Source organism: Topomyia yanbarensis, chromosome 3 (genome assembly GCF_030247195.1).
Source record: "Topomyia yanbarensis strain Yona2022 chromosome 3, ASM3024719v1, whole genome shotgun sequence".
Taxonomy (NCBI): Eukaryota; Metazoa; Arthropoda; class Insecta; order Diptera; family Culicidae; genus Topomyia; species Topomyia yanbarensis.
The window spans coordinates 372078238-372105930 of record NC_080672.1 but is presented as its reverse complement, the minus strand read 5'-3'; the positions used below and the strand labels follow the sequence as shown (position 1 = coordinate 372105930).

At 38.4% G+C, this 27693-nt stretch overlaps 1 protein-coding gene across 7 annotated transcripts in view; it reads right to left on the bottom strand.

Annotated features, from left to right (window-relative positions):
• LOC131690329 (uncharacterized) overlaps nt 1–27693 on the bottom strand; it is a 561476-nt gene that overhangs the window by 106484 nt on the left and 427299 nt on the right. For all 7 annotated transcript variants that reach the window (XM_058976022.1, XM_058976025.1, XM_058976026.1 and 4 more), the window contains 3 exons: nt 23527–24167; nt 10400–10465; nt 3673–3810 (listed from right to left, as the gene is read on the bottom strand). In XM_058976022.1, the coding sequence (XP_058832005.1) occupies nt 3673–3810; nt 10400–10465; nt 23527–23637 (315 nt within the window). In that variant the 5' untranslated portion in view covers nt 23638–24167. The remainder of the gene's footprint in view (nt 1–3672; nt 3811–10399; nt 10466–23526; nt 24168–27693) is intronic.

Below are 27693 nucleotides of genomic sequence, written 5' to 3'. Positions count from 1 at the left end.
CAGTTGTCGTAGCTTTTGGGGTTGTTGTTATTTCTTCAGTTGTCGTATCTTCTGGGGTTGTTGTTATTTCTTCAGTTGTCGTATCTTCTGAGGTTGTCGTTATTTCTTCAGTTGTCGTATCTTCTGGGGTTGTTGTTATTTCTTCAGTTGTCGTATCTTCTAAGGTTGTGGTTATTTCTTCAGTTGTCGTATCTTCTGGGGTTGTGGTTATTTCTTCAGTTGTCGTATCTTCTGGGGTTGTGGTTATTTCTTCAGTTGTCGTATCTTTTGGGGTTGTTGTTATTTCTTCAGTTGTCGTATCTTCTGGGGTTGTTGTTATTTCTTCAGTTGTCGTATCTTCTGGGGTTGTTGTTATTTCTTCAGTTGTCGTAGCTTTTGGGGTTGTTGTTATTTCTTCAGTTGTCGTATCTTCTGGGGTTGTTATTTCTTCAGTTGTCGTATCTTCTGGGGTTGTTATTTCTTCAGTTGTCGTATCTTCTGGGGTTGTTGTTATTTCTTCAGTTGTCGTATCTTCTGGGGTTGTGGTTATTTCTTCAGTTGTCTTATCTTCTGGGGTTGTGGTTGTTTCTTCAGTTGTCGTATCTTCTGGGGTTGTGGTTATTTCTTCAGTTGTCGTATCTTCTGGGGTTGTGGTTATTTCTTCAGTTGTCGTATCTTCTGGGGTTGTTGTTATTTCTTCAGTTGTCGTAGCTTTTGGGGTTGTTGTTATTTCTTCAGTTGTCGTATCTTCTGGGGTTGTTATTTCTTCAGTTGTCGTATCTTCTGGGGTTGTTGTTATTTCTTCAGTTGTCGTATCTTCTGGGGTTGTTGTTATTTCTTCAGTTGTCGTATCTTCTGGGGTTGTGGTTATTTCTTCAGTTGTCGTATCTTCTGGGGATGTGGTTATTTCTTCAGTTGTCGTATCTTCTGGGGTTGTGGTTATTTCTTCAGTTGTCGTATCTTCTGGGGTTGTTGTTATTTCTTCAGTTGTCGTATCTTCTGGGGTTGTGGTTATTTCTTCAGTTGTCGTATCTTCTGGGGTTGTTGTTATTTCTTCAGTTGTCGTAGCTTTTGGGGTTGTTGTTATTTCTTCAGTTGTCGTATCTTCTGGGGTTGTTATTTCTTCAGTTGTCGTATCTTCTGGGGTTGTTGTTATTTCTTCAGTTGTCGTATCTTCTGGGGTTGTTGTTATTTCTTCAGTTGTCGTATCTTCTGGGGTTGTGGTTATTTCTTCAGTTGTCGTATCTTCTGGGGATGTGGTTATTTCTTCAGTTGTCGTATCTTCTGGGGTTGTTGTTATTTCTTCAGTTGTCGTATCTTCTGGGGTTGTGGTTATTTCTTCAGTTGTCGTATCTTCTGGGGATGTGGTTATTTCTTCAGTTGTCGTATCTTCTGGGGATGTGGTTATTTCTTCAGTTGTCGTATCTTCTGGGGTTGTTGTTATTTCTTCAGTTGTCGTATCTTCTGGGGTTGTGGTTATTTCTTCAGTTGTCGTATCTTCTGGGGTTGTGGTTATTTCTTCAGTTGTCGTATCTTCTGGGGTTGTTGTTATTTCTTCAGTTGTCGTATCTTCTGGGGTTGTGGTTATTTCTTCAGTTGTCGTATCTTCTGGGGTTGTTGTTATTTCTTCAGTTGTCGTATCTTCTGGGGTTGTGGTTATTTCTTCAGTTGTCGTATCTTCTGGGGTTGTGGTTATTTCTTCAGTTGTCGTATCTTCTGGGGTTGTTGTTATTTCTTCAGTTGTCGTACCTTCTGGGGTTGTGGTTATTTCTTCAGTTGTCGTATCTTCTGGGGTTGTTGTTATTTCTTCAGTTGTTGTTATCGTATCTTCACAATTCGCTGCTTGAGGGTAATCGCATTCACATGTATCTTGATTATAATGGAGATTTAGTGGGCACTGAAGGGCCACCGGTAAATACGAAATGCAGAGGTAATACTTTCTACAATCCTCGTGCGGTCGAAGTACTAAGTTATTCGGATCGAACACAGCCGGACATGATTCAGTTTTCTTCACACACGAAACCGAAGTTTGTTCTTCTTCCGATACCGAGCGGCCGGAGGAGCTCATTAATCTTAGCTTTGGCTGTTTTTCGCAACGCCTGTCTTCACTAGCAGTACAAGTCAGGTCATTGTCACTCCACCACGTTCCTTCGGGACAAGCTCGTATGATTTTGATTAGCCCTACACAAACTATGTAGTTTTCACAATTTTCGGAATGAGCAAACATTTTCACCCCGAAACGTGGGTTTTTGAGACACTCGTTATCACCTTGCACTACCGACGCCAACAGTAGGGCGGTAAGAGCGGTCATCCAAATCTTCAGGGTCAGGGCTGAAAGAGATTTAATTTTTTATGTAAAAGGTATGAAATATGATTAATATTCTTACCAGCCATGTCGTATGGATCTCCAGCTCTCGTTTCAAGGTGAATGTTACTACTGAATACTTCGTATCTGGGCACTGATAGTTTTATGAAGAATGCACGAACTTTGAAGTGGTTTGTACACTTATAAATTTTACTCAGATAGAAGACGATTGATAAGCGTTGGACATGGATGCTAGGGTGGTTCAACATGTTGAAAACAACCTTTTCTAAAATGTTTATTGTCATTTTATAGCCGATTAGTCCTATTTTCAGATGTTAGAGATTCTATGTTCGCTCCACCTTAATGAGTGTCTTGGTTGTTGTATTTGCTCGGAAGAACTTCGGAGATGGAACAGTTCAAAACTATCGAGCAAATAAAAAGATAAGACTACAACCAAGTGACGAATCAATTACGCATTGTAAAATAGAAATAAAATGAGCTGTTTAAATTTCACAACACTTGCTCGGAAGTGATATAAAAAAATATTTTTCTTTTTCCATTCTCATCAAGAGACAATTTATAACGGAGAAAATTGAGGAAACCTTAAATCAAAACAGGTTTTTAAAAGGGTGAATACAAACAGTTACAGTTTGTAGCACTCGGGCAGAGCATCTTCATCAAGCAAGCGCTTCTTCGGTGGTCTCCAATCAATTACCGAAAATTTTCAACGGATGAAGACGGAAAAAATAAAGAATTTTATTATTTGCTCTTCAAACTTCGTGTTGTGCCTTTGATCGAACCTGCAGGCATCATCCTATCGAAAGTTCCAACATAATCATGGTAACGAGAGAGCGCGTTTTAGGGAAGCGGGATCGAAGCTAATAAATTCCGAGCGAGCTTTCGAGGTTTCGATTGGGCTATAACGTTGAAAGATGCACTCGTTGCGGAAGATTAACGCGGTCTTTGGTATCATCGGTGGCTCGATCAAGCAGCAGCGTCACTCCATGTGTCGGGATTGGAGAGGTAGAAGTGGGGATCACTTCCAAATTGGATTATTTTTATCGTGATTAATAGCTTGGATCCATTAGAGTGTCCACTCTACACGGTGTTGTAGGATGATGGGAGCACGTGTGAAAAACCATTCGTTATGGAAGTTAAGCTAGTTTGAGGTATCCATACGATTTCGTTAAGCAAACGATTTTACGATGGATACACATTTTCCAAATTTGATTGGTCTTAAGTAAACTTAAGTCGTCGGATTATTTTTTATTCATTTATTTATTTAATTCGGCTCATTGCGGAAGCTTAACCGAGCCAGTTGTAGGAATTGTTTGACTAAAGATTGCAGTACTATATTGACACCCACGCGCCTGAATCGCCAGACTTACCTTGGGTATTAGGAAGAACTTGGACAGTTTGTTGACGGCTTTCTGACGTTTCTTTTCCACGATTTCGTCCCAGCTGTGTGATCGAAGCACCAGTGACAGCATAATCCTGTTCTGCGTCTCTTGGCATTGGGCTTTTTCCTGCGGAAGAGGATGAAAGATGAAAAGTTTAATTTTGAGGTTTCTGACTTTAATGATGTTTGTGCATCGAATAAAAAAAGAAAGGAAATTGACCTTCTAAGTAGTTTCTGATTTGCTGTTTTTGTATGCGACCCTAGAAAGAATCAATGTGATCGGTCTTGCGGGGTCTAAATGTTGCATTATTTGAAAAATTTCTCAGCAGGTGAAAAAATGAAATTCAAGTAAAGATGTAAACACAACGGGTTTGCGTAGCGGTGGATGCGGCATGGAACAAAATCTTACCACATCTGCGACCAATTTTCTAACCGCTATAGATGACAAGGATGCGTAGCGTTGCGTTGTGACGAGGATTGCCTATTAAATTTCTCATGTTTCACGGCCGATTTTAATTATCAAGGGTGGGCCATTGAGCAGCTATTTATTAATAAGTATGCGGTTAGGCAAAGCAGAAGTGGCTCGAAATGAATCTGATGAACATTAAACCACTTTCTCTCCTTCCTTATAACACTGATTGTAATTACTTTCAATGAATTATCATTACCATCTTGAGCATGGCGTTTTTGAACCAATCAGCACTATTCTTAAGTAGATCCTCAACAGTGGGACTGATTTCAGTGATAACTCCATCAATTTCTATATCGCGTGATGGTATATAAATACGATACTCACCTTTCAAGCACCCATTTGATAGGTAAGGTTATCACAATTCTACGAGCAAGTGGCCAAGAACTAGGACTACCCAAAAAGAACTCAGTGGCAGTGATGGCTCCCCAGAACCTGGAGAGTGTATGTCAAAAAGACAGTTGAGTCATGCTTGTCAGGCAAGTATTCACAATTAGCAGTTCTAATCGAACTGACTTTTCCGAGCAGACCACTTCGGTGAGATTATCGAAGGATATTTCGGTAAACTTTGCGAGTCAACTTAAATGCCTCCACCCAGTCTCTAAGTCTGCAATTCCATGTTCTTCTACGCAACTTTTTGAGTCTACCAAGTTCAACATTCTACCAAGGGGTATTTCTATAAACACGCATAATTCGGAACGGATAACCCTTTTGGTATGGTTCCGCTATGAGTGAGTTTGTTTTGTCCACGACCTTATGTAAACCACTTATATATTCAATCGTTGGAAAATACCCCAGGAATTTAGTCATCGAGCCCTTTTCTTAGAGCTCCCAGTTCGTAGATTTGAGATTACGATATGTAACGATATTTAAATAAGACGTTTAAATGATCGAATATGATGCATTTATGGTCAGATATCGACGGCTCAATCTCGTTCGGTACAAGCTAGTTTGCCAACTCATACAACTCATACGTTATACTGTCGGAGTAGAGAGTTATATCAAACACCTCTTCCCTGCCCCATAATGCAAATGTTAGGCGATTTTCCAGATAGAGTATATGCGGATTTATGCTGTTCAAGTATCCCATTAGTCCAATGCGCCTGAAATTGATATTTAAGCAGCCTCAAATTAAATGTTCAAATTAGTTTATTATCCTATTTTCTAATTTACTCTTTTCTCAATTTTCTTATTTGCTTATTTTCTCATATTTTTCTTTTCGTATTTGTTAAGGGATTTTCTTTATTTTCGTTTTTATTTTTCATTTTTTATGTTTTTCTAACTAAATGTTATTTTTAAATTTTATCATTATCCTTTTTAATTTTTTGAGTTTTATTTATCACATTCCTCTTTTTTCCTTTTTTTGTTGTCCTGTTTTTTGTTTTCCTATTTTATTCAATTTCTTTCCTCATTTGTCATGATCCTTCGATTTTCCGTTCTTTTCATTTTATTTCTTCATATTTTTATTTTCTTTATTTATACATTTTTTTCCTCGCTTCGTTATGTTTCTAGGTCCCTTTCTTCATTTTTTCTTTTCTTTTTCGCATTATTTATTTTCCTTTTCATTTTCTTTTCGATTTTTTCGTTTTTCGTTTTCTTCTCAATATTTTTATTTTCATTTTTTAATTTTTATATTTTCAATCTTTTTTTATTTGCCTTTCTTTAGTTTTTTGATTTTATTTTTTTTTATTTTTATTTTCATCTTTCATATGTAGGTATGTTTATTTGCCTTTTTTCGGTAATCTTTTTCTTTCATTTTTCAATTTTTTTAATTTTACTTTTTCTATTCTTATTTGTATGGTTTGCTTTTCTTTAGTCTATCATCTTCCTTTTTTTTGACTTCTTATCTCTGTTTTTTCTTTGTTTCTATTTAATTTTTTTTATTTCGATTATAGAGGTTTTAACCTTAAGGTCATTCGACTCTTCGGGTTAGAACAATCTCTTATGAAAAATTTCTAACCCTATGTGCTGGGTCGGGTCTCGAACCCAGGTGCGCTGTGTACAAGGCAATCGATTTCCCAACTACGCTAAGCCCACCCATATTTTAATTTTTCTATTTTCCTTTAATTATATATATAAAATAACAAAGAAAAAATACATTCCTCCTTTTATTTATTTTTCATTTTTAATTTTTTTAAGATTTATTTTCAATTCCATTGTCATTATTTCTTTCGATTTTTAGTTTTTAGCGTTCCTCTTTCAAATTCCTTTTTAATTTGATTATTTACACTTATTTCCAGTTGCCTTCTTTATTTTTTGATCAGGATGTTTTTTTAACTTTTTCCTTTCACAAATAGAAAAAAATCTTTTTTTTATTTTACATGTCCTTAACTTTTTGCTCTTTTTTATTTGTTATTTAAATTTATGTTTTTGACTCCATTTTAATTTATTTATATTTTTTTCACTTTTTATTTTATAAATTCATTTATTTTCCTTTTTCGATTTTTTTTTGATTTTTTTCACTTCCTTTCCTTTATTTTCCTTCTTTATTTTTTATTTGCCTTTTTAATTTTTTAGTTCAGTTTTTTGTTCCTTTGTTGGCTATCTTTATTTTTCATTTTTTCTTCATTTCCTATTCTTTTCAATCCTCTTTTTATTGTTTTCTTAATTTTTACGTACACATTTTTAAACCTTAAATGTTTCTTATTCTATTGGTTCTAATCGTTTTATCTTCCCTTTTTTTAATTCTTTAATTCCCTGCTTACCTTTAAAAATTTTCTCTTCTATGTTTTATTGCCCTTTTTAATTTTTTTGTATGTATTTTACTTTTCTTTGTTTTTCATTTCGCATATTTTCGTTTTTTTACCTTTTCTCAGCTTTTTTTCTATATTTTTCGAATGCCCATTTTCCGTTCCGTATTTTTTTTTCTTAATTTATTGCATTGCCAATTCTCTGATTTTCTTGTTTTCCAATTTTCTAATCTCTCTACTTTATTTCCCCATTTCTTTATTTTTAAAGTTCGACTATTCCAATCTAATTTTTTAGTTAATTTTATATTTGTTGTGTTTTGAGTTGGTCAGTTGCCCGTTTTTGCATTTTTTTCCTAATTCCTTATTTTTTTATTTCGATTATAGAGGTTGTAATCTTAAGGTCATGCGCCTCTTCGTGATAGAAAAATCTCTTATGGAAAATTTCTTACCCTATGTGCGGGGTCGGGCCTCGAACCCAGGTGCGCTGCGTACAAGGTAATCGATTTACCAACTACGCTACGCCCACCCCCAATTCCCTATTTGCTCATTTTGTATTTTCTTTGTTTTCCCTAATTTCTTATTTTTAATGTTTCCTTACTTTTTTCGCTTTTATCCTCCATATTGCATATTGCTACGCATAGGCTTGCTGGCAAAAACAAGGTTCGATTTCAATATTTATCATCAGCAAACAGAACTTCTCCTACGGGAGATCGCAAGTCGGGCGTCGTTTACTTTATTCACAAGCAATGTTGCCAATTTTGGGCCACCATCAGTCTGGTGCATTAGTCAAGTGCGACATAATGAAGAAACAAAGTCGAAACAAAAATTTCTGGACTAATTTATTTTATTTCCAATTTTGCTGTTTTCTGATTTCTAATTATCTAATGCTCTTATGTTCATATGCTACAATTTTCTTAGTTCTTATTGTCTTATTTTCTATTTTTGTTGTTTTTTATTGTTTTTTTTGTTCTTATTTTCATATTGTTATTTTCCTAAATTCATATTCTTTTTCTTATTCTCTTATATTTTATTATTCTTATTTTATTAGCCTATTTTTTAATTATCGTGTTATTTTATGATGGTTTTATTTTCTTTTTTTATAATATTCATGGTTGGTTTCTTATGTTATGTTTATTATTATAATATTTTCTTTTTTTCTGGTTCGTATTTCCTTTTTTTACTTTTCCCATATCCTCATTTTTTTATTTACCTATTTTCTTATTTTCTCACATCTTAATTTTGGAATTTTTCCTTTTGTCTTATTCGTTCAATATCTTGTTGTCTTTTTTCTATATTACAATATTCTCAGTTTCATATTTCAGTTGTTTCCGTGTTTCTTATTTTAATATTTTATTTCTCCCCATTTTGCGATTTCCCTAATTTCTTACTTTCTTATTTAAGAATATATTTTATATTTCGATCGTGGAGGTTTTAGCCTTAGGGTCATTCGCCTCTTTTTCGGGTGAGAAAACCTCTTTCAGAAATATTTCCAACCCTATGTACGGGGAGTTGGGAATCCAACGGTCGGCTACGACATACCAACTACGCACTGCCCGCCCTCTTTCCAATATACCAGTTTGCTTATTTTTCTCTCTTTTCTTATTGCTTCCTTTTTAAAAAAATGATTTATTTTCATACTATATATACATCTATATTCTAATTATCTTTTATTTTATTTAGTTTTCTTTCTGTATTCCCATGCTTTAATTTTCTTATTTTCTATTTTTTTATAATTTCTCATTTTCTGTTTTTTAATTCCTTTACTTTACTATGCATCAAATATGCCGAACACTAGACGTATTTCCTGACTATGCTATCAACAGTCATATTGACTGGGTCAGCACAAATATCGCGAGTTGTAAGGTAAGATATAAGACATGCGTCAAAAGCACTATTCGCGAGTATACATGCACGAGGCATTTCACGTGGAGTTGCCATGCCATTTTTGTTGAAAGCTGCGAAGCCGGGATTAGGTAGTTTTCCAACATAGCAGTTTCCATTATGGAAATACGGTTGTTGAACTAAAGCTATGGAAGCTTATACCTTGACCATCCTTTGAATCCCACGATTTGCGACGAACCGACCGTCCACTGTGACAGAGCATTACTTCGACGGCAAGGGTAAGACCGACGGTACTCCATGTGCGACTGGTATATTTTAGTCCTGCCAGCTATTCATACTTCAGCACGGAGAAACAACTTGACCTGGAAATTCGTACCTCTGGGTGCAGGAAGCCATTGACTCAATTCTTGGTTGACGTTGTTGCCATACGGCCTCTAGTGTAGTTTTGTCCGAAGATAGGTAGTAGACTGTAATCAATTTCTTAGTGAACCACAGCCACAGTTATTTAACAGAGAAAACCCCAAATTATTCTGTAGTTTTAGGTCTCCTCGTGATTTTTCTTAATAAACCACGCTTTGAAAAACACAGAAGTTTACAAGATCGCATACTTTGCAATATTAATTCCAAAAAGGAAAAAAATTGAATTACTCCAATTTGGCGGATTAAGGGCACCAGACCTAACTCAAATGAAGTTTGATTTTATTCGTATTCCCCGAATTAGACGCATAGTCTAACTTGGTCCCAAGTTGGTGATAATTACTAACGAGATAACTTCGAAACACAACAAATCAAACTTAATCGCACATTTCTTAGCTAAGTCGGGGAATCAGCATTTCGACTCTGTTTCATCAGTATAATGGCAGACCGACTTGGCTTTCAGATGGACGTTAAATCCGAAAATGGAAAGACTAATTGTGTTCATGACCAAACAACTGGCCACGAGTGGCGTCCCGCAGGCGCAGAACTTCAGGTTACTGATGATAAGTATAACAAATCGTAATGTGGTTTGAGTAGTTTTAATAGATTGTCATCCGAAAACTAAACTCATTCTCGGGACATTCTCCAAGTTTATCGATTGTCAGTCATAGTCTATGGTTATATAAAAGTGGTGACAGCGCACCACCTTGAAGACATGAGCAGTTATTCAGTTTCCTTATCTCTACTTGTCCCAACGTTGAGCACAAATGTCGGTTGCTAAGCATTACGTGTATACAGTCAGTGATATATAAAAGGGCATCGTGCTGCTTACGAAATCGTTTCGAAAGACTCTTCTAGGAAAACTTTTAGATTGCTTCTGCGAAACAGAGTTTTTAAGGAGGTGAGACTGATCAGTATAAAGCTCTTTGGCTCCTCATCGATACAGGGAAATGAACAATTATTTCCCGCCACGCTGATCATATTCCAATAGTAACTGTCAAGCGTTCTAAAACTGCAAAAACGAATACCAACTGAGAAACCCAAACACGGTCCAAAATCGTCCATCAGGAGTCTCGTACTGGGCACTTGTTGAATGAATCGTTGGACGCAGCCCAACGTTAGGTCACCGGAAGACCCTCAGTGGATGATTTTTAAACATCCTTTTTCGTAGAGGGAACGCATAGAAAAACACGGCAACTAATCGTTCTTATGGCGTAAAAGACTTCAGATCACGACAGAATAAAAAACTTGATAGCCGACGGTAAATAACGTAAATTGAGCTGCGCAATGTCACCTACCTTGGAGTAAATTGATTTGATGGATTTCCCTTTACTAACTACGTCTAGTGGTTCCGCTAGCATCGGCTGTAAAGATTCCAGAAGAATAGAGAGAAAGAGAAAAAAAACAGCAATTAACAAAATGTGGTCACCATTAAAATATCAATTTTCAGATTCCGAGAGGGACGTGGGGAGAGGTGATGCGTTAAGGTGTCAAATGTTCCTGGGCTATATCCCGTTAGTTGGATCTTGCACCGATTTTGTAGGGGAAAAAACGAGGTTCAGCTGGCTAAAGGTGTAATAGTATGTCACCGGAATGAACTTGAATATTTTAAGGTGAATGATGATGACCCATCATAGGCTTGTTCACAGGCTATCCGATTTCGGTATACTGTGCCAGAACCCCCGCTGAGACAGGTTATGAATTATGTAATTTCGATACATAATGGGTCAATCTATCATGGCGTCCTCAGAGCATCTGCATTGGAATGAGGTTTGTGTTGAATAGTGTGTTAGGGGATAATCACGTTCTAAGATATAAAATGATAACGACAGAATTTTTGTTGTATTTGGACAAACTGAACAGGTAGGCAGACTGTTCCATTAATCATTTTAGCCCTCTGTTTATTCTACCTAGTTGCACATAAAAGTAGAAACTATAGCTCTTCTCAGTTCAACGCATTGACTCAAATTGTGGGCTAAATAGAGTGTCGCTTGATAGGAATTTTCGCTTCACTCAAACACGAATTATTTATATTGTTCATGCTAGTTTACCCCAAAAAAATTTGGTGTGGCAAGTGCCAATACCTTATTTAAGACTTTTTAGTGGTATTCAACGGCAAAAACAAACCGAAATGGTAGGTTAAGGGAAAGCAACTGTGTGAAAAAATCCCCCCAGAGATAGAATTCGAATGTCCCAAGGGTTGCAGGTTCGAATCCTGCCTATAGGGGGATTTTTTTTAAACATAATTGCTTTCGCTTAACTCACCATTTCGGTCTATTTTCCCCGTTAGATATCACCAAAATGTCTAGTTTTGTTATTAATCCGTTTCGATTTTGTTCCGTATTTATTCCACTGAAAGAAGATTGAAAAATTAACGAAAAAGTGTTGCCACCCGACTAATGAAATGAATAAAGGATATTTAATTCAGAGTTCTCAGTTTGCGCTGTGGTTGCACTAATTCAACAAATATAAGTAAACTGCTCTAATTCACGTCATAAAATTTAAAAGCAGGAACCAAGCTTTAGCACCCTACTAAGATATACTTGCTCCCATTAGCTCGTTTCTGTTACAAAAGACCTTCGGCTGACAGTTCATCAAAAGTTCAAAAACTAATTATTGTTACAGCAAGCAGATAGCGCTACGCTTCCACACTTCATTTGGCGCAATACTCCTGAACTTTTGTTATTATACACTTTCATTGAAGCCACGACAAGTCAACCGAATGATTCCGCTTGAAACTTTTCCCTCAATCCGGGGGGGCCTCGTCCATGCAGCAATGCAGCAAACATTCGAAACCAAATTCCACACCGCACCAATTCCGCAAGTTATTCCATTCCAGGAATGGTTTCAAAGTTTTTCCCCGCGCTATTGGCGTATTCACACAGCGCCCGCCCGCCCTTTCTCACCGCCACTCACGAAACAAACTCAATTATCGAGATGCCAATCAAATTCGCTGCAATTTGTCTGCTTCGCAAGGCCCCGCCCGGCCGATCGGTCAGATAACCACTAACCTACCCTTGTTTCATATACCATCCCATCCAGGATTCCGAACTCCGCGGAGACAAGAGTTGTGGCTTCCCCGCGGGTTTGATGTTTATGATTTCTTGTCTGGTTTTCCGATGCCGGAATGCTCGCCGGGGCCGGTTGTCACGATGGAAGGAACATTAGCAGCGAACAACAAAGCAGATATTGGCCGTTTCTGTTTGCACGACGCGGGTGGGACGTTTTGTGAATCAATTAAACTGATTTCGGGTGAGCGATGCGAGGAAAACATCGGTTGGCATTTCGGACAAAAGAAGAAATAAGCAAAGCGGATTGAATTTGATTGAGACGTACGTAGGAGAGCTGCGTGTAGTTTTGGGTGGCACATTGCCATGTTTGATAATTGATTGAGCAATTTAAGCAATTTCAGTGGGAGTTTGTATTTTTACTATCCTTTTGTTCGTGAATTGATTTTGGTAACTGCTGAAGCGACACTGGAAGGACTATCGGGCTGGACAAAAAAGGAAAACCACGGCACGACAATCCCCCTGCAGATCTTTCGCCTTCTGGCGCCGCGTGGCAAGCGTTGCGATCCTACTGCCACTAAGAATCTTTTTTAGTCTGGGCTGGAACACGACTTATGAGACCAGTACTACAGCACCTGAACCACAGATTTACAGATGGCTCGGTTTTGGATGCATATGTGGTCATTTGGCTGAATGTCTTTTGGCCGAATGCTATTTGGCCGACTGTCAATTGACCGAATCAGCCAATGGGCTGAAAGAATCATTTGGCCGAATGTCTAATGGCTGAATGAAACATTTAACCAAATGTCGTTTGTCCTAATGCCATTTGGATGAATGCAATTAGGCCGAGTTCTGTTTGGCCGAGGGCCATTTGCCGAATGTCATTGGGCCGACTGATTTTAGGCTAAGAGTTATTTGGCCGAAAGTAATACAGTGAAGATCCGATTTTATTAGCATCCGATTTTATCAGCCCCCGATTTTATCTACCCCCGATTTTATCAGCTTTTTGACCCGCTTTGATCAGCTTCATATGAAAATTGACAGTTTGTAATTTGATGGGCTCTGCCAGACGAACCAAGTTGAATTCGAGTAAATCCTTTCTTGAGCATATTTTTCTTATCTTAGAGATCCGAAATACGCAATTTTTTTTATTAAATTTTGCACTGTCAGGCTCCTTTAAGGGAAGTTTTAGCTAAATAATCGCAAAAGGTTATGAGGCTATATCTACCAATGAAGAATATTTTGAGAGCTTCGGTTTGTTAAAAAGAACGAAAAGTTGAGGGTATTCACTGTACTAACAAAAATAACCATTCTCTTTGACTGAATAACCGTAATGGAGATATTCATGGATAGGACCTAATGAGTTACGAATATAATTTTTTTGTCATACATTGAATATAGGTTTATTTATTCTTGTGTTCACAATATTTGTTGTTATTGATCTAATCATTCCGTGTATATTTTCCTTCTTTTTAACATGAGCTGTTCTTTCTATACATTTTGTTATATCTGTCTATAGGACATTTTCCATATCCTGCAAGAGATCGATGCATTGTTGATAGACGACATGTATTCATGTTTATCTAATTTAATATAATTTACTAAGACATATTTCATTTTTCATCGTTAACTTTTTTTACGAACGAGATGGTGGACTTCTTTAATTTTACCTTTTTAGACATGAACATTTGCAGAGATCTGAAATTTATTTGGTTGCTGGAGTTATCGAGCCAAAAAAAAGTGAATCCAAAAAAATTTAAAGAAACTTCAACTGTTCCATATTATCTCCGTTTCCATAATGTTCCAATATATAATTAATTTTTATATTTTGACGTAACCGTCCTTACCTTTATTTAAGACGGAATAATAAGTCATTCATATTTCGATGTGTTATTCCGTCGAACATTTCCAAAAAATCTTAAATTACAAATAATTTCAAACCCCGCATATACTGCCCATAAAAGCATAAGAGTCCCATATTGAAAAACAGCAAGCCGAGATAAACGCTGTTCAAGATTTCCATTTCCATTGAGCCTTATGGATGGGACAACCATGTTTTGATATTTTTTTCAATATTTACTAAACAAACCTGCTAATCTTATTTGTGCATTGTGATTCAATGGTGGTACAGAATACAATCCAACAGATAACTCATTTTCGACAAAAATCCATATGGGACTCTTATGCTTTTATGGGTAGTATAACCCTTAAATCGGTCTGGTTTCGCTGAGATATGAAGTTGCTCTCATGAGCTTAAGATGAATTCTTTTCACAGATGAATTGACTTCAACAACACTTACGCAAAAGGTTAAGAACGATTTGAACAAGATGTGGTACGGTCAAATTATATTAGATTTTCTGTAGATATTGCAATCAAAACATTCCTACATTGTGATAGAGATTTCTTGTAACTGTGATGCAGCCACTGTAGTATTATCTACTCAACACATCGAATGAAGGTCATAAAGTAACCTTTGGTTGTTCAATTTGATACTAATCTCCAATATCGCATTTTCTAGAATTTATGCGCCTTGCGTTAGATAGTCATAATAATACTCTGAAGCCCGCCTATAAAGCATTTTACTGATCCTGATTTTCTCATAAATGCTAAAAACAGTTACGAAACCTCTTTGAATACAGGGTCGAGTTCAGAACCTATATGTATTACAAACACTATAATACTATACTGACAAATGTCTGTAATACAAACGAACAATCATGATAATATGATTAGACAACAACTTTTTGCAATTTGTTTGCAATTGCATCTTTCCTTCTTTCCAATTGCCTCTTTCCTTCTTTACAACATGATCTGTTCTTCATGACATATAGAACTGCTTCTTAAGTATATTGACGTAGAAAGATTTTTTATTTGTTATATACGGTGTAAATTACTGTGCAAAAAACAACTGTTCTTTTATTGTCAAAATATATTATGAATTTTCTTCCATCCTATATCGAAATGGCATTGAAGCCACCGTCACAACACATTAAACGAAACGATACAATGTACGTGTACAAAAAAGTGGAAAAATTAAATGAAATTGTGGCATTCGATTAAATTTCCTTTGCCCAACTAGCATTCGGCGAATTGCGATTGAGTCAAAAAGCATTCGACAAACTGGCATTCGGGCCAAATTACCTTTGCTCAACTAGTATTCGGCCAAAAATGGCATTCGGCTAAAAATGGAACTGGGTCAAAAATGGCCCTCGACCTAAAAATGTCACTTGGTGAAATTGGCATTCGGCCAAATTGGTATTCGGCCAAATTGGCATTCGGCCAAATTGGCATTCGGCCAAATTGGCATTCGGCCAAATTGGCATTCGGCCAAATTGGCATTCGGCCAAATTGCCATTCGGACAAATTGGCATTCGGCCAAATTGGCATTCGGCCAAATTGGCATTCGGTCAAATTGGTATTCGGTCAAATTGGTATTCGGCCAAATTGGAATTCGGCCAAATTGGCATTCGGCCAAATTGGCATTCGGCCAAATTGGCATTCGGCCAAATTGGCATTCGGCCAAATTGGCATTCGGCCAAATTGGCATTCGGCCAAATTGGCATTCGGCCAAATTGGCATTCGGCCAAATTGGCATTCGGCCAAATTGGCATTCGGCCAAATTGACATTCGGCCAAATTGGCATTCGGCCAAATTGGCATTCGGCCAAATTGGCATTCGGTCAAATTGGTATTCGGTCAAATTGGTATTCGGCCAAATTGGCATTCGGCCAAATTGGCATTCGGCCAAATTGGCATTCGGCCAAATTGTCATTCGGCCAAATTGGCATTCGGCCAAATTGGCATTCGGCCAAATTGGCATTCGGCCAAATTGGCATTCGGCCAAATTGGCATTCGGCCAAATTGGCATTCGGCCAAATTGTCATTCGGCCAAATTGGCATTCGGCCAAATTGGCATTCGGCCAAATTGGCATTCGGCCAAATTGGCATTCGGCCAAATTGTCATTTGGCCAAATTCGCATTCGGCTAAATTGGCATTCGGCCAAATTGGCACTCGGCCATATTGGCATGTCGACGAATCGGTATTCGGCCAAATTGGCATTCGGCCAAATTGGAATTCGACCAAACTGGAATTCGGCCAAATTGGTATTCGGCCAAATTGGTATTCGGCCAAGTTGGCATTCGGCCAAGCTGGCATTCGGCCAAATTGGCATTCAGCCAAATTGGTATTCGGCCAAATTGGCATTCGGCCAAATTGGCATTCGGCCAAATTGGCATTCAGCCAAATTGGTATTCGGCCAAATTGGCATTGGGCCAAATTGGCATTCGGCCAAATTGTCATTTGGCCAAATTCGCATTCGGCTAAATTGGCATTCGGCCAAATTGGAATTCTGCCATATTGGCATGTCGACGAATCGGTATTCGGCCAAATTGGCATTCGGCCAAATTGGAATTCTAACAAACTGGAATTCGGCCAAATTGGTATTCGGCCAAGTTGGCATTCGGCCAAGCTGGCATTCGGTTATCAATACTCAATTGTCTACTTGATACACACTTTCCAGGCTATGCGCAGCCATTATCGATGACTGTTCCTGAGTTCCTTTCAGGTAATCCTGATTCCTACCCATTTTCTCATAGAATTTTGACAACCGACTCGATTTTCCTGGTAGTCTTGCAACAGAATACATTTCATCAACGCGGCGGGAAATAATTGTGGAATTCATTTTTCAAGGCGGTCGCTTTCTCGATTGGAAGGTAAAGAGCTTTAGACGGATCTGTCTGACGTTCTTTTCTTTTCGAAAGTAATCAAGTTCAGGAGTTTTCTTTGACATTGAAAATTCTTTTGACAACGTATCTTGCGAATACATTTTAGAACCAGCACGAGGTCATGGAGTACCTTCACAAATCACAAACTGGATACACGCAATGCTTAACAACCGACAGCTAAGCAAATCGTTAAGACAGGTTGTGATTAGAATTCTGAGTATCTGAGGATGTCCTCAACACACACTTTTTAATTTAATGCAGCAGGTGTTGTTGAGCAATACTATCTTCGTGGAATTACAACCGGAAGTCATCGGTAGCAGTTTTTTGACTAGGAAAGTATTACCGCAGATCAAGTTAAGCACGTTGGGGTAATTCTTCACGTAAAAATTACATGATCTGCTTACACCGTTCGCAGAATAGAGAGCTTTCATGCATGCAATGTATTGCGGGAATTGTTGAAGACAAGTTCGGCAATGTAGAAAAGAAATTCATTGTCCAAAAGAGGCACATTTACTGAAAAACATCCAAAGAACATTCTGCTTTCATTGTACGATGCCGTCCAATTGACACCCGTCCTATGAATCGTATTCGTTCGAAAATTGTACAAATCCATGAAAAATAAATTTTACCTCTCTCCAATGTATAAAATGGCTTAAAACATTCCAAATAATATAGGCCATGAATTTAGTACTGGTTAAGCCACTGTGCAACGAACTTCCTGAACTTTTTGGAATACCCGGAACACAATTTTTATGGTTTATATTGGCCTCATGAACCGAAGACGCAAAATATAAAAATACATACGTCATTATTAAGTGTTAAAACTTTGCGATGTTTTTGGAAGATACAGCACCAAACACTACGTAATTTACCATAATATCTTAAACGGGTCACCTAAATTAGGTGAAATCACAATTTTGATGGAAGAGCAAAATTTTTTGGTAGTATTTGGTATAGCGAAATGAAATCCAGATGTGCTTCGGGAAAAAAAGCTTTTTCTGGCCGTAATATTTGATAATTCAAAGTTTTTAGTCCGATTGACTACAATTGACCGCTTTTAACGAACTAACAAGCACAGACACACAGATTGATCGTGATTTTGTCCGATTCGAAAAGCTACTGGTCTTGGTTCTCGGAAGAGCCCTCTGTCAGAATCACTCACTACAATTACGGACGAGACGAGAAATGTCACCAACTAAAACACTGCTTAAGACCAATTGCTGCAAAAAGTGACTCTTATTGTGGTGGTAGTGAGCGTATGGTTCAGATGTAGGGGTGAGGTGATTTCATCATCGCGTGGCAACGAGCGATTGTATGGTCGCGTTTGAGACCGCGTTTATAAATTTATAAAGCTAAACCGTAATCACCGGGACGCTTTCGCGGGCGTAGTTGCGCTGCGCGTAGATAACCACGAAGTGTTCGTGAGTTTGTAAATGTGTTTAATCGCGTGGGCGTTTGTATGTTGCGGGTGCAGGCTTATATTAAACTTAGCGTGCATAAATGCGAGTGCATAACCGTGTCGTCATTTGCATATTCAAGTGAATTCTGGAATATTGGAACGGACCGTGAGTCTTACATTCAATTATGAATGCACGGTTAAGATGCAAGAGGAGTGTGTTATTCCCCTTATCTCCATAGGTACTAGTATAAGTTGCCCTGAAACTTGTTGTGTAGTGTATCTGCGTGTAGTTTTTTTTAATGAACGTAAGCTGATAAATGGTTCAGATCGGGAAGAGAGTGAGTTTTCCCATATTACTATTGTATCCGGCCATGGCGCCATAAGACTTCTAAAGCGTTGCGAAGCATGGTGCTATTCGTAGATTGATGCTGCCTCTAGGTAGCTTAACTCATTTTGATTGTGAGAAATAAATAAATGAAATAAGTCTGTATCGTGTGTATTTTAACCATCTCTCTTCATCTTTTTCACTAATATAGAACGTAACCAAAAACAGAAACGATGTTTCGCTACGTGTTCACTGTTCAAACATCGAAATGTATCGTTGCTCCCTAGGTCAATGGTTTCACGAGTAATTTGACATGTTTGCGTTAACTTGGTTACTACATACTGAAAAGGATATATGGTAACGTTGCAACAAGTCGCCACATTATAGTCGCTCTCCGTAAATGCCTAAATGGACATAAATTGGCTATTATCGGATTGTGGGTCAAATGCTGCCGCTGCTTCTAACATAAAATTCCTCTTGTGTCTAAAATCTAAGCGCGAACATTGGAAGCAAATATTGATTGATAAGTGATTATTTAACCAATATGCGATTAAACAGCAATCGGTATGCCCCTCTCGTAGGTTGACGGGTTTGACGGTACTGCAAACATCTTCAAGCATATTTGAGCAGACAACTGCTTTGAGATGGTTATTGCATTACGCCTCGATAGTGGTGCCCCGAGGAGACCGAGAGGGCTTATGGGCCTTTTTTATGTTTTGTGTTATTTCATACTCTGCACCAGCCCAAACCAACAGTCAGCTAAGGGCCTGTGCGCACTGGCGTGGCCGATTGGCGGGTCGCCGTGGATTGACTTTCTCTGTGGGCTGTGTTTGCAGACATTGTTCAACAGCTTAACGGCAGTCTTTGTGGGCACGGCTCGCAGTGGAAGTCATTGTGTGTCGATTTATCGGTCGACCTCGTCAACGTGCACAGGCGCATTGGGGTTGGACGGAGAGGTGGTGGAATTCGCGGACGGGGGAGGCGGTTTTTTCCGCACCGTGTGTCGGGTCTTCATGGGAGTCGGTCAGAAGTACTGTAACAACATTCTACATGCGCTGATTGATTTTTGTGGGGATCTGGCATGTGGTGTGGAGGGGAGCTGCTCTTTTCGTTTGCGAGTTTTGCGCATTCTCTGTCCAACCTTAAAAAAAAATAAAATAAAAATAACAGTAGAACCCTATTAGTTGTGTTGTGTTGTAATAATTGTAGTTTTTGGTACTAGTGTACACGGCTAGCGACATAAAAAAAAGAAAGGATCTGCTATGTGTGGTGGTTGGCTATTCAAGTATTGGTAGAGTTTGAAGTACTAATGTATGTCTTTCATGTGATGATCATAAATTCAGCTGTATCTTGTACCTATCTAATCTATTACGTCTCTCATATATTGTCCTTTATTTCTTCTTTTTGAGTCCCATACTGCCATTCTACAGCCGCCTTCAGCTGGGTCAGCAAAGATGGTGATAGTGAACGTCTTAACACTCACACATTCTTAAACGCGGTCTCAAGCGGGAACCTACAAAAATGCCCTTGCGCACGCGATTGCGAATCGATCACGTCCGGAAGTCTATTCTTGATCCTAGAAGCCTAAGTCCATGCCTTCAGCTGGACCAATTAAGAAAATACGCCCATACCTATTAGACAACACGTCTCATGGCGACATGACCTGGTACCCTATCGATATAAACGATCCCACTCTCTGCCAGAATTCTAACCGCGCACCGAAAATTTAATATCAGACTCACGGTTCGCGCGACCATTCAAGAACACACGTTACAAAATCACGTCAGCGCACAAACGTTAGAGCCCCTCGCGATTTTCCAAGCAACCTACGCCCACGAACTCGCAAACATGATTACACCCCGGTGATAAGGTGAAAATCTCAGCACTCCTAAACTTAGCAACACGATCTCAAGCGTCAACCTACAAACTCCCGCGCTCGCGCCATCATGAATCGGGATCGTCCGGAAGACTCTATCCTCGGTACCAACAATCTAGGTCCTTGTTAATTAATAAAAAAAATAATAAAATTGAAAAATAACTCCCATATCCACTAGACAAAACGTTCCATGGCGACATGATCGGAAACTCTAGTGATATGGGGTAACTCTCTCCCTGTCAGAATGTGATCCGTACACCGAAAGTTAAAGATCAGAATGACGGTCCGCGAATATATAAATGGCCGCAGGGTTTCAAAATCGAATTTATACACGCGAAGTCACATACACGCGAGGACACGCGGCAAACACGTCAACATACGAACGCTTTAGCCGTTCGCGATCATCTACGCACACCTATGCCCGCGATCGCGTAAACTTGATAACACTCCGGCAATTGTGTGAACGTTTTAGTACTTACGAAGTTACAAACGCGGTCTCATACGCGAACCCGCAAACGCGCGCGATCATGAATCGGTCACGTCCGGAAATCTTTAGCCTTCATTCTAGCAATTTAGGTCCATACATTCAGTTGGACCAATCCAAAAAAAAAATAAAGCTCATGTCCACTAGACCACGCGTTCTACGACGACATGAATGGGAATTCTAATGATATGTAAGAACCCACTTTCTTCTGGAATCTGAACCGCACATAAAAAATTAAGTATCAGATTCACGGTCCGCGCGCGATCATTCTAGAACACACGCGAATACGCGAAAGGCACACGGTTATGAAATAGAATTTATACACGCGAAGTTCATACACGTTAGCACACGCGACATACAAACGCGATCGAGCACGTTAACGTACAAATGTTCGAGCCCTTCGCGATGATACACACGATCGCGAGTCCCCACGCCCGCACATGCCTGAACCGTACAATGAATATCACATTCAGAATCACGGCCCGCTACAATTGGCCTATTGCAGTGTTTTATTGGGCGACATTGCCTGTCTCGTCTGCAAATTGTAGTATGTGATTCTGACGGGGAGCCCTTCCGAGAACCTAGCTCTACAGCTCCAGTAGGACAACTCTCGAAAAAAACAAAAAAAAAATCATTAAACAGCAATCGGTATGCGATCTAGAGAAACGAGAAATTCACGACCGTTTGAGCTGGTATATCAGTAATTATGTAAAATGCAATACAAGTGTATCCATTAGACTGGTTCAATTTTTGACTTTTAGCTCCACCAGGCTTTTCTGATTCCTTTTACGGTCCTTAGTAATTGTGCAAATTTTGGTACCGATTGGTTGTGTCTACGGACCTTCCAAAAATTTCAAAGTTTAACAGGGTTGCTATGATTAATATTAAAATCCATTTGTTTTGAAGTCATACTGCTTGTTTAGTGAATAACTTTTCTCAGCGAATATTCATAAACTTTTAATGTTCCACGAATGTGTTCAGTAGAAGCTTACCTTTAGAAATATATAGTGATTCTGATTAATTGATTGATAAGGTGATTTTTTAAGAATTTATTTTCAATGTTAACCGATTTTCCATACAAACTTCCATATAAACTTTGAAATTTTTGGAGGGTCAGTAGACACAACCGATCGGTACCAAAATTTACACAATTACTAAGGGCCATAAAAGGAATTAGTAGAGCCTAGTGGAGCTAAAAGTCAAAAATTGAACCAGTCTAGTATCCATAAAATTTGCAATTAAATGATCCCGCAACTCAATAAACCTGATTTTTTAGTTTTTTTCCCTTGCTTACTTTTACACATGTGTTCACTATTTTTTTTATTAAATTAGTTATGGAACTTGCGTTTAGACTTTGTCTCATCAGAACTCAACAGTAGCTTAGTGACAGAGTTAAGCATGCGCCGAATTGACGCTAGCTCCAGATTAGTGTTTCTGAGCAAACTCCCCTGTGTGGTGTTTCGCAAGGAGTTCTGATTAAACTGATGAGAATGAGCTAGTGTCAATCCTGTCACTAAGTAACTGTCGGATTCTGATGAGACGCGCGAATTCCACAACTAAGTTAGTTATAGGTTTTGTGCTCTTGACGCGCAATAATTTTCTCCTTAGTGTAGGAAAAACGTTTTTTCTAATTTATTGTGCGGTTGTTAAAAATACCGCGGTTTCAAATGAAATGTCAATAAAAAAAATATCGCAAGAGCAACATCCGGTTTTTCGGCTATTCCGTGTTTCGCAAATTGAAACACATTTTAGCCGGTGTTTGGTATGTTGATTATGAGCACAGGATACTGACTCATCCATCGAATGCTCCTGATATTAGAATAGCTTATTATTTAAACATTATCAAGCCCCTGATGCAGCATTCTATCCAATTTTCGGTAGTTATGACAATCGCTATCGAGTAAGCGCTGATTTTTGGAACTTTAGCACACAAACTTCTATAAAATTTCGACTTTGTCATCAATTTGTTCCAACCTATTATAAACGTATTCGCGATACACAAGAGTCCCCGAGGTTCATGTTTTTCTATTTTTTCTGAAAATTTGCCTATGTAGCATGACATTGCAAATGATTAGGGATATCTTCTAAATATCACAAGCACGTAAGAGAGATCGTAAATCATGTACTAGGAAGAACCAGTTCACGAATCCGTGAATAACATATTATGATTTCTATTCTAAACTATTTCACGAGTATGAATGGTAGGTCGTGACTATTATATTAGGAAACATGAAATATTTAACGAAGACATGAATAATATTTGATGTATTTGTAAACTATTCCACAATCATGGACAATGAATCGTGAATAATATATTAGGAATCATGAATCATTCCATGGATTCATGAAAATAATTCCAAGCTTCGTGAAATAATATTCATGGCACTTTATTCATAATTTTGGAGCAATTTTTATCCGTACGGTTGCGATATTACGACCTTAAGCAAGTGTCTTTCGTACATGACGCTAGTGTTAGTATTCATAAAATTTGGCGATCGCCGGAGGAATAACAAGCCATATTCTTTATTTGAAGGGATGGAAGATCCGACTCGGAAGTTATGAAAATTTCATCAGAAATACTGTAGTGTCGAAACTCATCAAATCTTACCTGAACTTCCTCCTCCTTCTCGCTGGCAAACTGGAAGTCCTGCCCGAGCGTAATACTGATGGCGCTTATCAAAAGTACGATACAAAACGTTTCCTGATGTCGTAAATTCATTGTTGCTGATTTGATATTTTTCTTTTTCACCTAATCACGTACACACGCACACAAGCACTCCGAAAATTCTACTCCCGCTTTCGTCAGATTGTAGATGCTTACAAAAATTGGAATTATTCTACACACATGAACCTCTATTCACTACACCTGATTGCTGCTGTATTCAATTCACTTTAAACTTGGCAGGCACTAACTGCTATTACGAGGCCTCATCCCTTCCTAATTTTCGTTGTAAACAGCCTGTAGCCACTTGTAAACTGTAGCTGAACCGGGTCTTCGATCCAACCCGATTGATGTATGGTTGGGATTACCGAAGATCGGTACGTTATAAGCTGCTCTACTTTGATTCGATGATAATGTCGTAGATATGTCAAATAGGTGAACAGCGGGAAGGATTCTTATATGTTTGTTGTTTTTTTCCTTTCGGTATCAGTGCTGCCTGTCACAGACTCCGACTGATTAGAGTGATCTGCTGCCAAGAGCCGTGCGTTCCTTTTCTTAGCTGTCCGTCATGCTGCTGCTGTTGCTATCTGTGAATTGAGAAGAGGAATAGGAGAAAAATGAGAAAATTGAAAAAAAAAAAAACGCTACGACGGATGGCGGCAACTAGGCAACCTAATAGATGGTGAATTGTTTTACAGCACACGGGAAACGCTATTAAATGGAATAGGCGGGCGCGCAGTGGTGACGCCGCCGCCGCCGTCGAAAAGGGTTAGATGTTAAACAGTTTTATGGCACGGGTCATCGCGGCCCGAAAGGGTCATTTGTCGTAGTGGGGACTACTTTTATTGGATGAGGTGTTGCCTGGTCTATGAGTTGCATCTCGAGTATGGAAGGGCTGACTCATAGTTACGGGTAGTGTTGTAACATCAATGGCATCGCTGGAAGATAGTCTGCTAGGTTGATTTAATTAAGTAAATGCAATAAAACTGTGGCTGAATTAGTGAAGAGATTGATATCGGTTAGCTAAAGTAGGTCGGGTTGTAATAAAGGTTATAGCTGGAGGTTTAACAATAAGTGGTCTGTTTAACCACAATGAAAAATGTTCAGAACGATTACATTTAAAAGAAATCCAGATTTGCTTGATTTGTTCGAGTTTCGCCGGTTCAAGGATAATACCAATCTTTCTTCACAGCGTGAGTAGGGCTTTTGTGTTACGGCCTCGTCTCATCAGTAACTGACAAACCAACTTTTGTCGATCAAGTTTTTTTATGAAAAGATTATATATATTTTTAGAGCTCTAGTATCTTCTTTATTTATCACAGAGCTTCCTAGTTCTAAAGAGCTCTCCCAGATCTCCTTACGTCTACTCATATTGTCTTAGAAATTATCTCAGCTCTTCTGATGTCTTCTCAGAGCTTCTGCAATATACTCAATTGTTGTAGGATCTTTTCGGATCCTCAGACATTCTTTTGAATATTTAAAGGTCCCCAAGTTCATTACATTTCCTCGTACTGTTTCAGAAATTCCCAGATGTATTCAAACCTAGTAAGAGTTTCTTGGATTTTCTGCGATATTCTTAACAGATTTTGTTTTGTCAAATCTTCTCATATTCTCAGAGATTCTTTTAGATCGCTATAGTATCTTTTTTAATTCACATCTAAATTTATCAGTTTCTAACAGTTCTCCTAGTACTCCTTACATCTATCATAATATTTCAGAAACCTCGAGAATTATCCAATCAATATTCAACAATTCAATCCTTCTAAAATCTGGTTGAATCTTCTCCGATGTATTACGGTTTTTGAAAGATTTTTTCAAATCTTCTCAACTCTGGAAATATCTTTTCCTGCTGTGGTCTACGGAATTACGTTGTCGGATCTTCGCAGGTTTTAAATAACTTCCGTTCTTGACTGCCAGTTAGATATTGAATAAAAAACGCGCGACTTGTCTGCACGGTTGAAGACTTAGTCAAGCGTGCTTTTAAATCTTCTCAGATCTTCTACGATCTGTTCAGATCCACTCAGATCTTCTAAACTTTTTACATCTTACCATTCTCAACATACCTTCGAAGATCTTCAGAGTTTGTTTTAAGATCTGCTCAGGTTCATCAGTTTTTTTTTTATTTTATCAGATCTTCTCTAATCTGCTACCCAAATATTAGGAATCTTGTCAGATCTTCTCAAAGCTTCTCAGCTTTTCTCAGACCTCAGATTATAAAACTAAAAGAAATGTTAGCAACTATTACTAATATTGAAACTAGGAAATTTTAAAAAGTCTTCTTTACGCGTTATTCGGTATTATAAATGTACTTTATCCAGGAATATTCTGCGAGTAAACCGCACTGGTTTTGTGTTTAAAATGTCATAAATTTATCTCACTTCTGAGGGGAGGTTTGGTTCGATTCAGTTCACATATGTACAACGAATAAAAAGCAATCAAAATGTCAAAATGAGATAAACGATTTAAAATCATGAAGAAATATCACTCATTTAGCCTTTCACTATGCTAGACGAAGACACACCACCAGGCAAGTGGATTTGGCACAGCATCAACGTTTGCTCCTCATTCTCCAATGTTTCCAAACAACGAGAACGGAAGAAGCAGAGCACATCAGAAAAGGTCTATCTGGTGGTGATTGAGGATTTCTGTTGAAACAAGCTTTTTCCTTTTCCCTTTAAATGGTGGCGACTAAGCTGAACAGGAACCGTTTTCAGATATAGAAATTTGAGGCGATAAACGAAATAATCGTTTTAAAAGTTGTTTCCATTGTAGCTCAAATATTTAGAAAGACGAAAATTACCAGTTTGTTTTTCAATACAACAATCTACAGATGGAATCATCCAGATTTCAGCTGTAAAATAAAAACAAAGAGAAACTTTCGACACCCATCAATATTTTTATCCGTCATAATCTCAAAACTGTTGACGTGATTATCATCGCCTCTAAACCAGCCGATAATGACGACGACGATGACAGCTGCGGTAGCCTTTGGCGGGAAATTGGATACCGGTCGAGCGCACAGGAAAGAGCATGATGATGGGCAAACTGACCGAACAGTGAGTGAGATTTTTCAATTCCGAGAAATCGCCTCCAATCGAGTGCGCACTCGAATGTCGGCTTTAATTAACATGACAGTGTGATACTTCCCGAAATTAGTAACGCTAGCGAATCTCAAATTCTACGAGTGACATTCAATTATGTCGGTCAACTGAGATCAACATTACACGCTCAGTTTACCCCCGCGTTTAGTTTGCTGTAATCGAACCTGGCACGAGACAACACGAGTGGAGCAATAAATCTTGTGTCAGTCCAGTTTCCGGTTATGTAGTCATCGCTCACGGGCTGCGGCTAAATGCGATGATTTTAATCCGGTTCTCAACTGTCGCAATCTGAGTAAATACACCCGGCATTTGTCGGGGCGGGAAAAACAAATAGCCGTTCATCATAGGATCAGTGTCAATTTTTGACACTTAACAGTTCGCGGAGAATTTTCTAGATCGGATATATACATAGTTGTACTGTTCCATTACTTATGCAAATGATCTTGACTTTCTTATTCGACTATGTTAATTTTTATTGATAGCTTCAGGGACTCGTCCAGCAGGTCATGCATTAGTTTACTTGGGATGCTCTATTCTCACAGTCACGTCTCCAAGCGACTAGAAGGAAATTCCCTTCTAGTCACTAAGTGACGTGACTGTGAGAATACTCTCATATTCGATATTTCCAAATTTATTCAAAGCTTCTGAGATCTGCTGGGATCTTCTTTGCAGATTTTCTCAGATCTTCTCAATTATCTCTGGGGTCTTGTCAGTTCTTCTTCAGATCTTCTTAAATTTTCCTTAGAGCTGTAGCATCTTCTAAACTCGCCTTGGAGCTTCTCAGTTCTTATCAGTGCTCCCAGATCTCCTAACATATACTCACATTGTCTAAGCAATTATTAAGGTCTTCTTGGATCTTCTTTCACGATCTCCAAAGAGATTCCTAGCTCTTTTTCGCCCTTATGACATCTTCTCAGATCTTCTGCAATCTACTCGAATGTTGTTGTATCTTCTCAGATCTCAGATTTGCTTTTAGATCTTAAAATGTCTCCCAGATCTCCCTACATCTGCT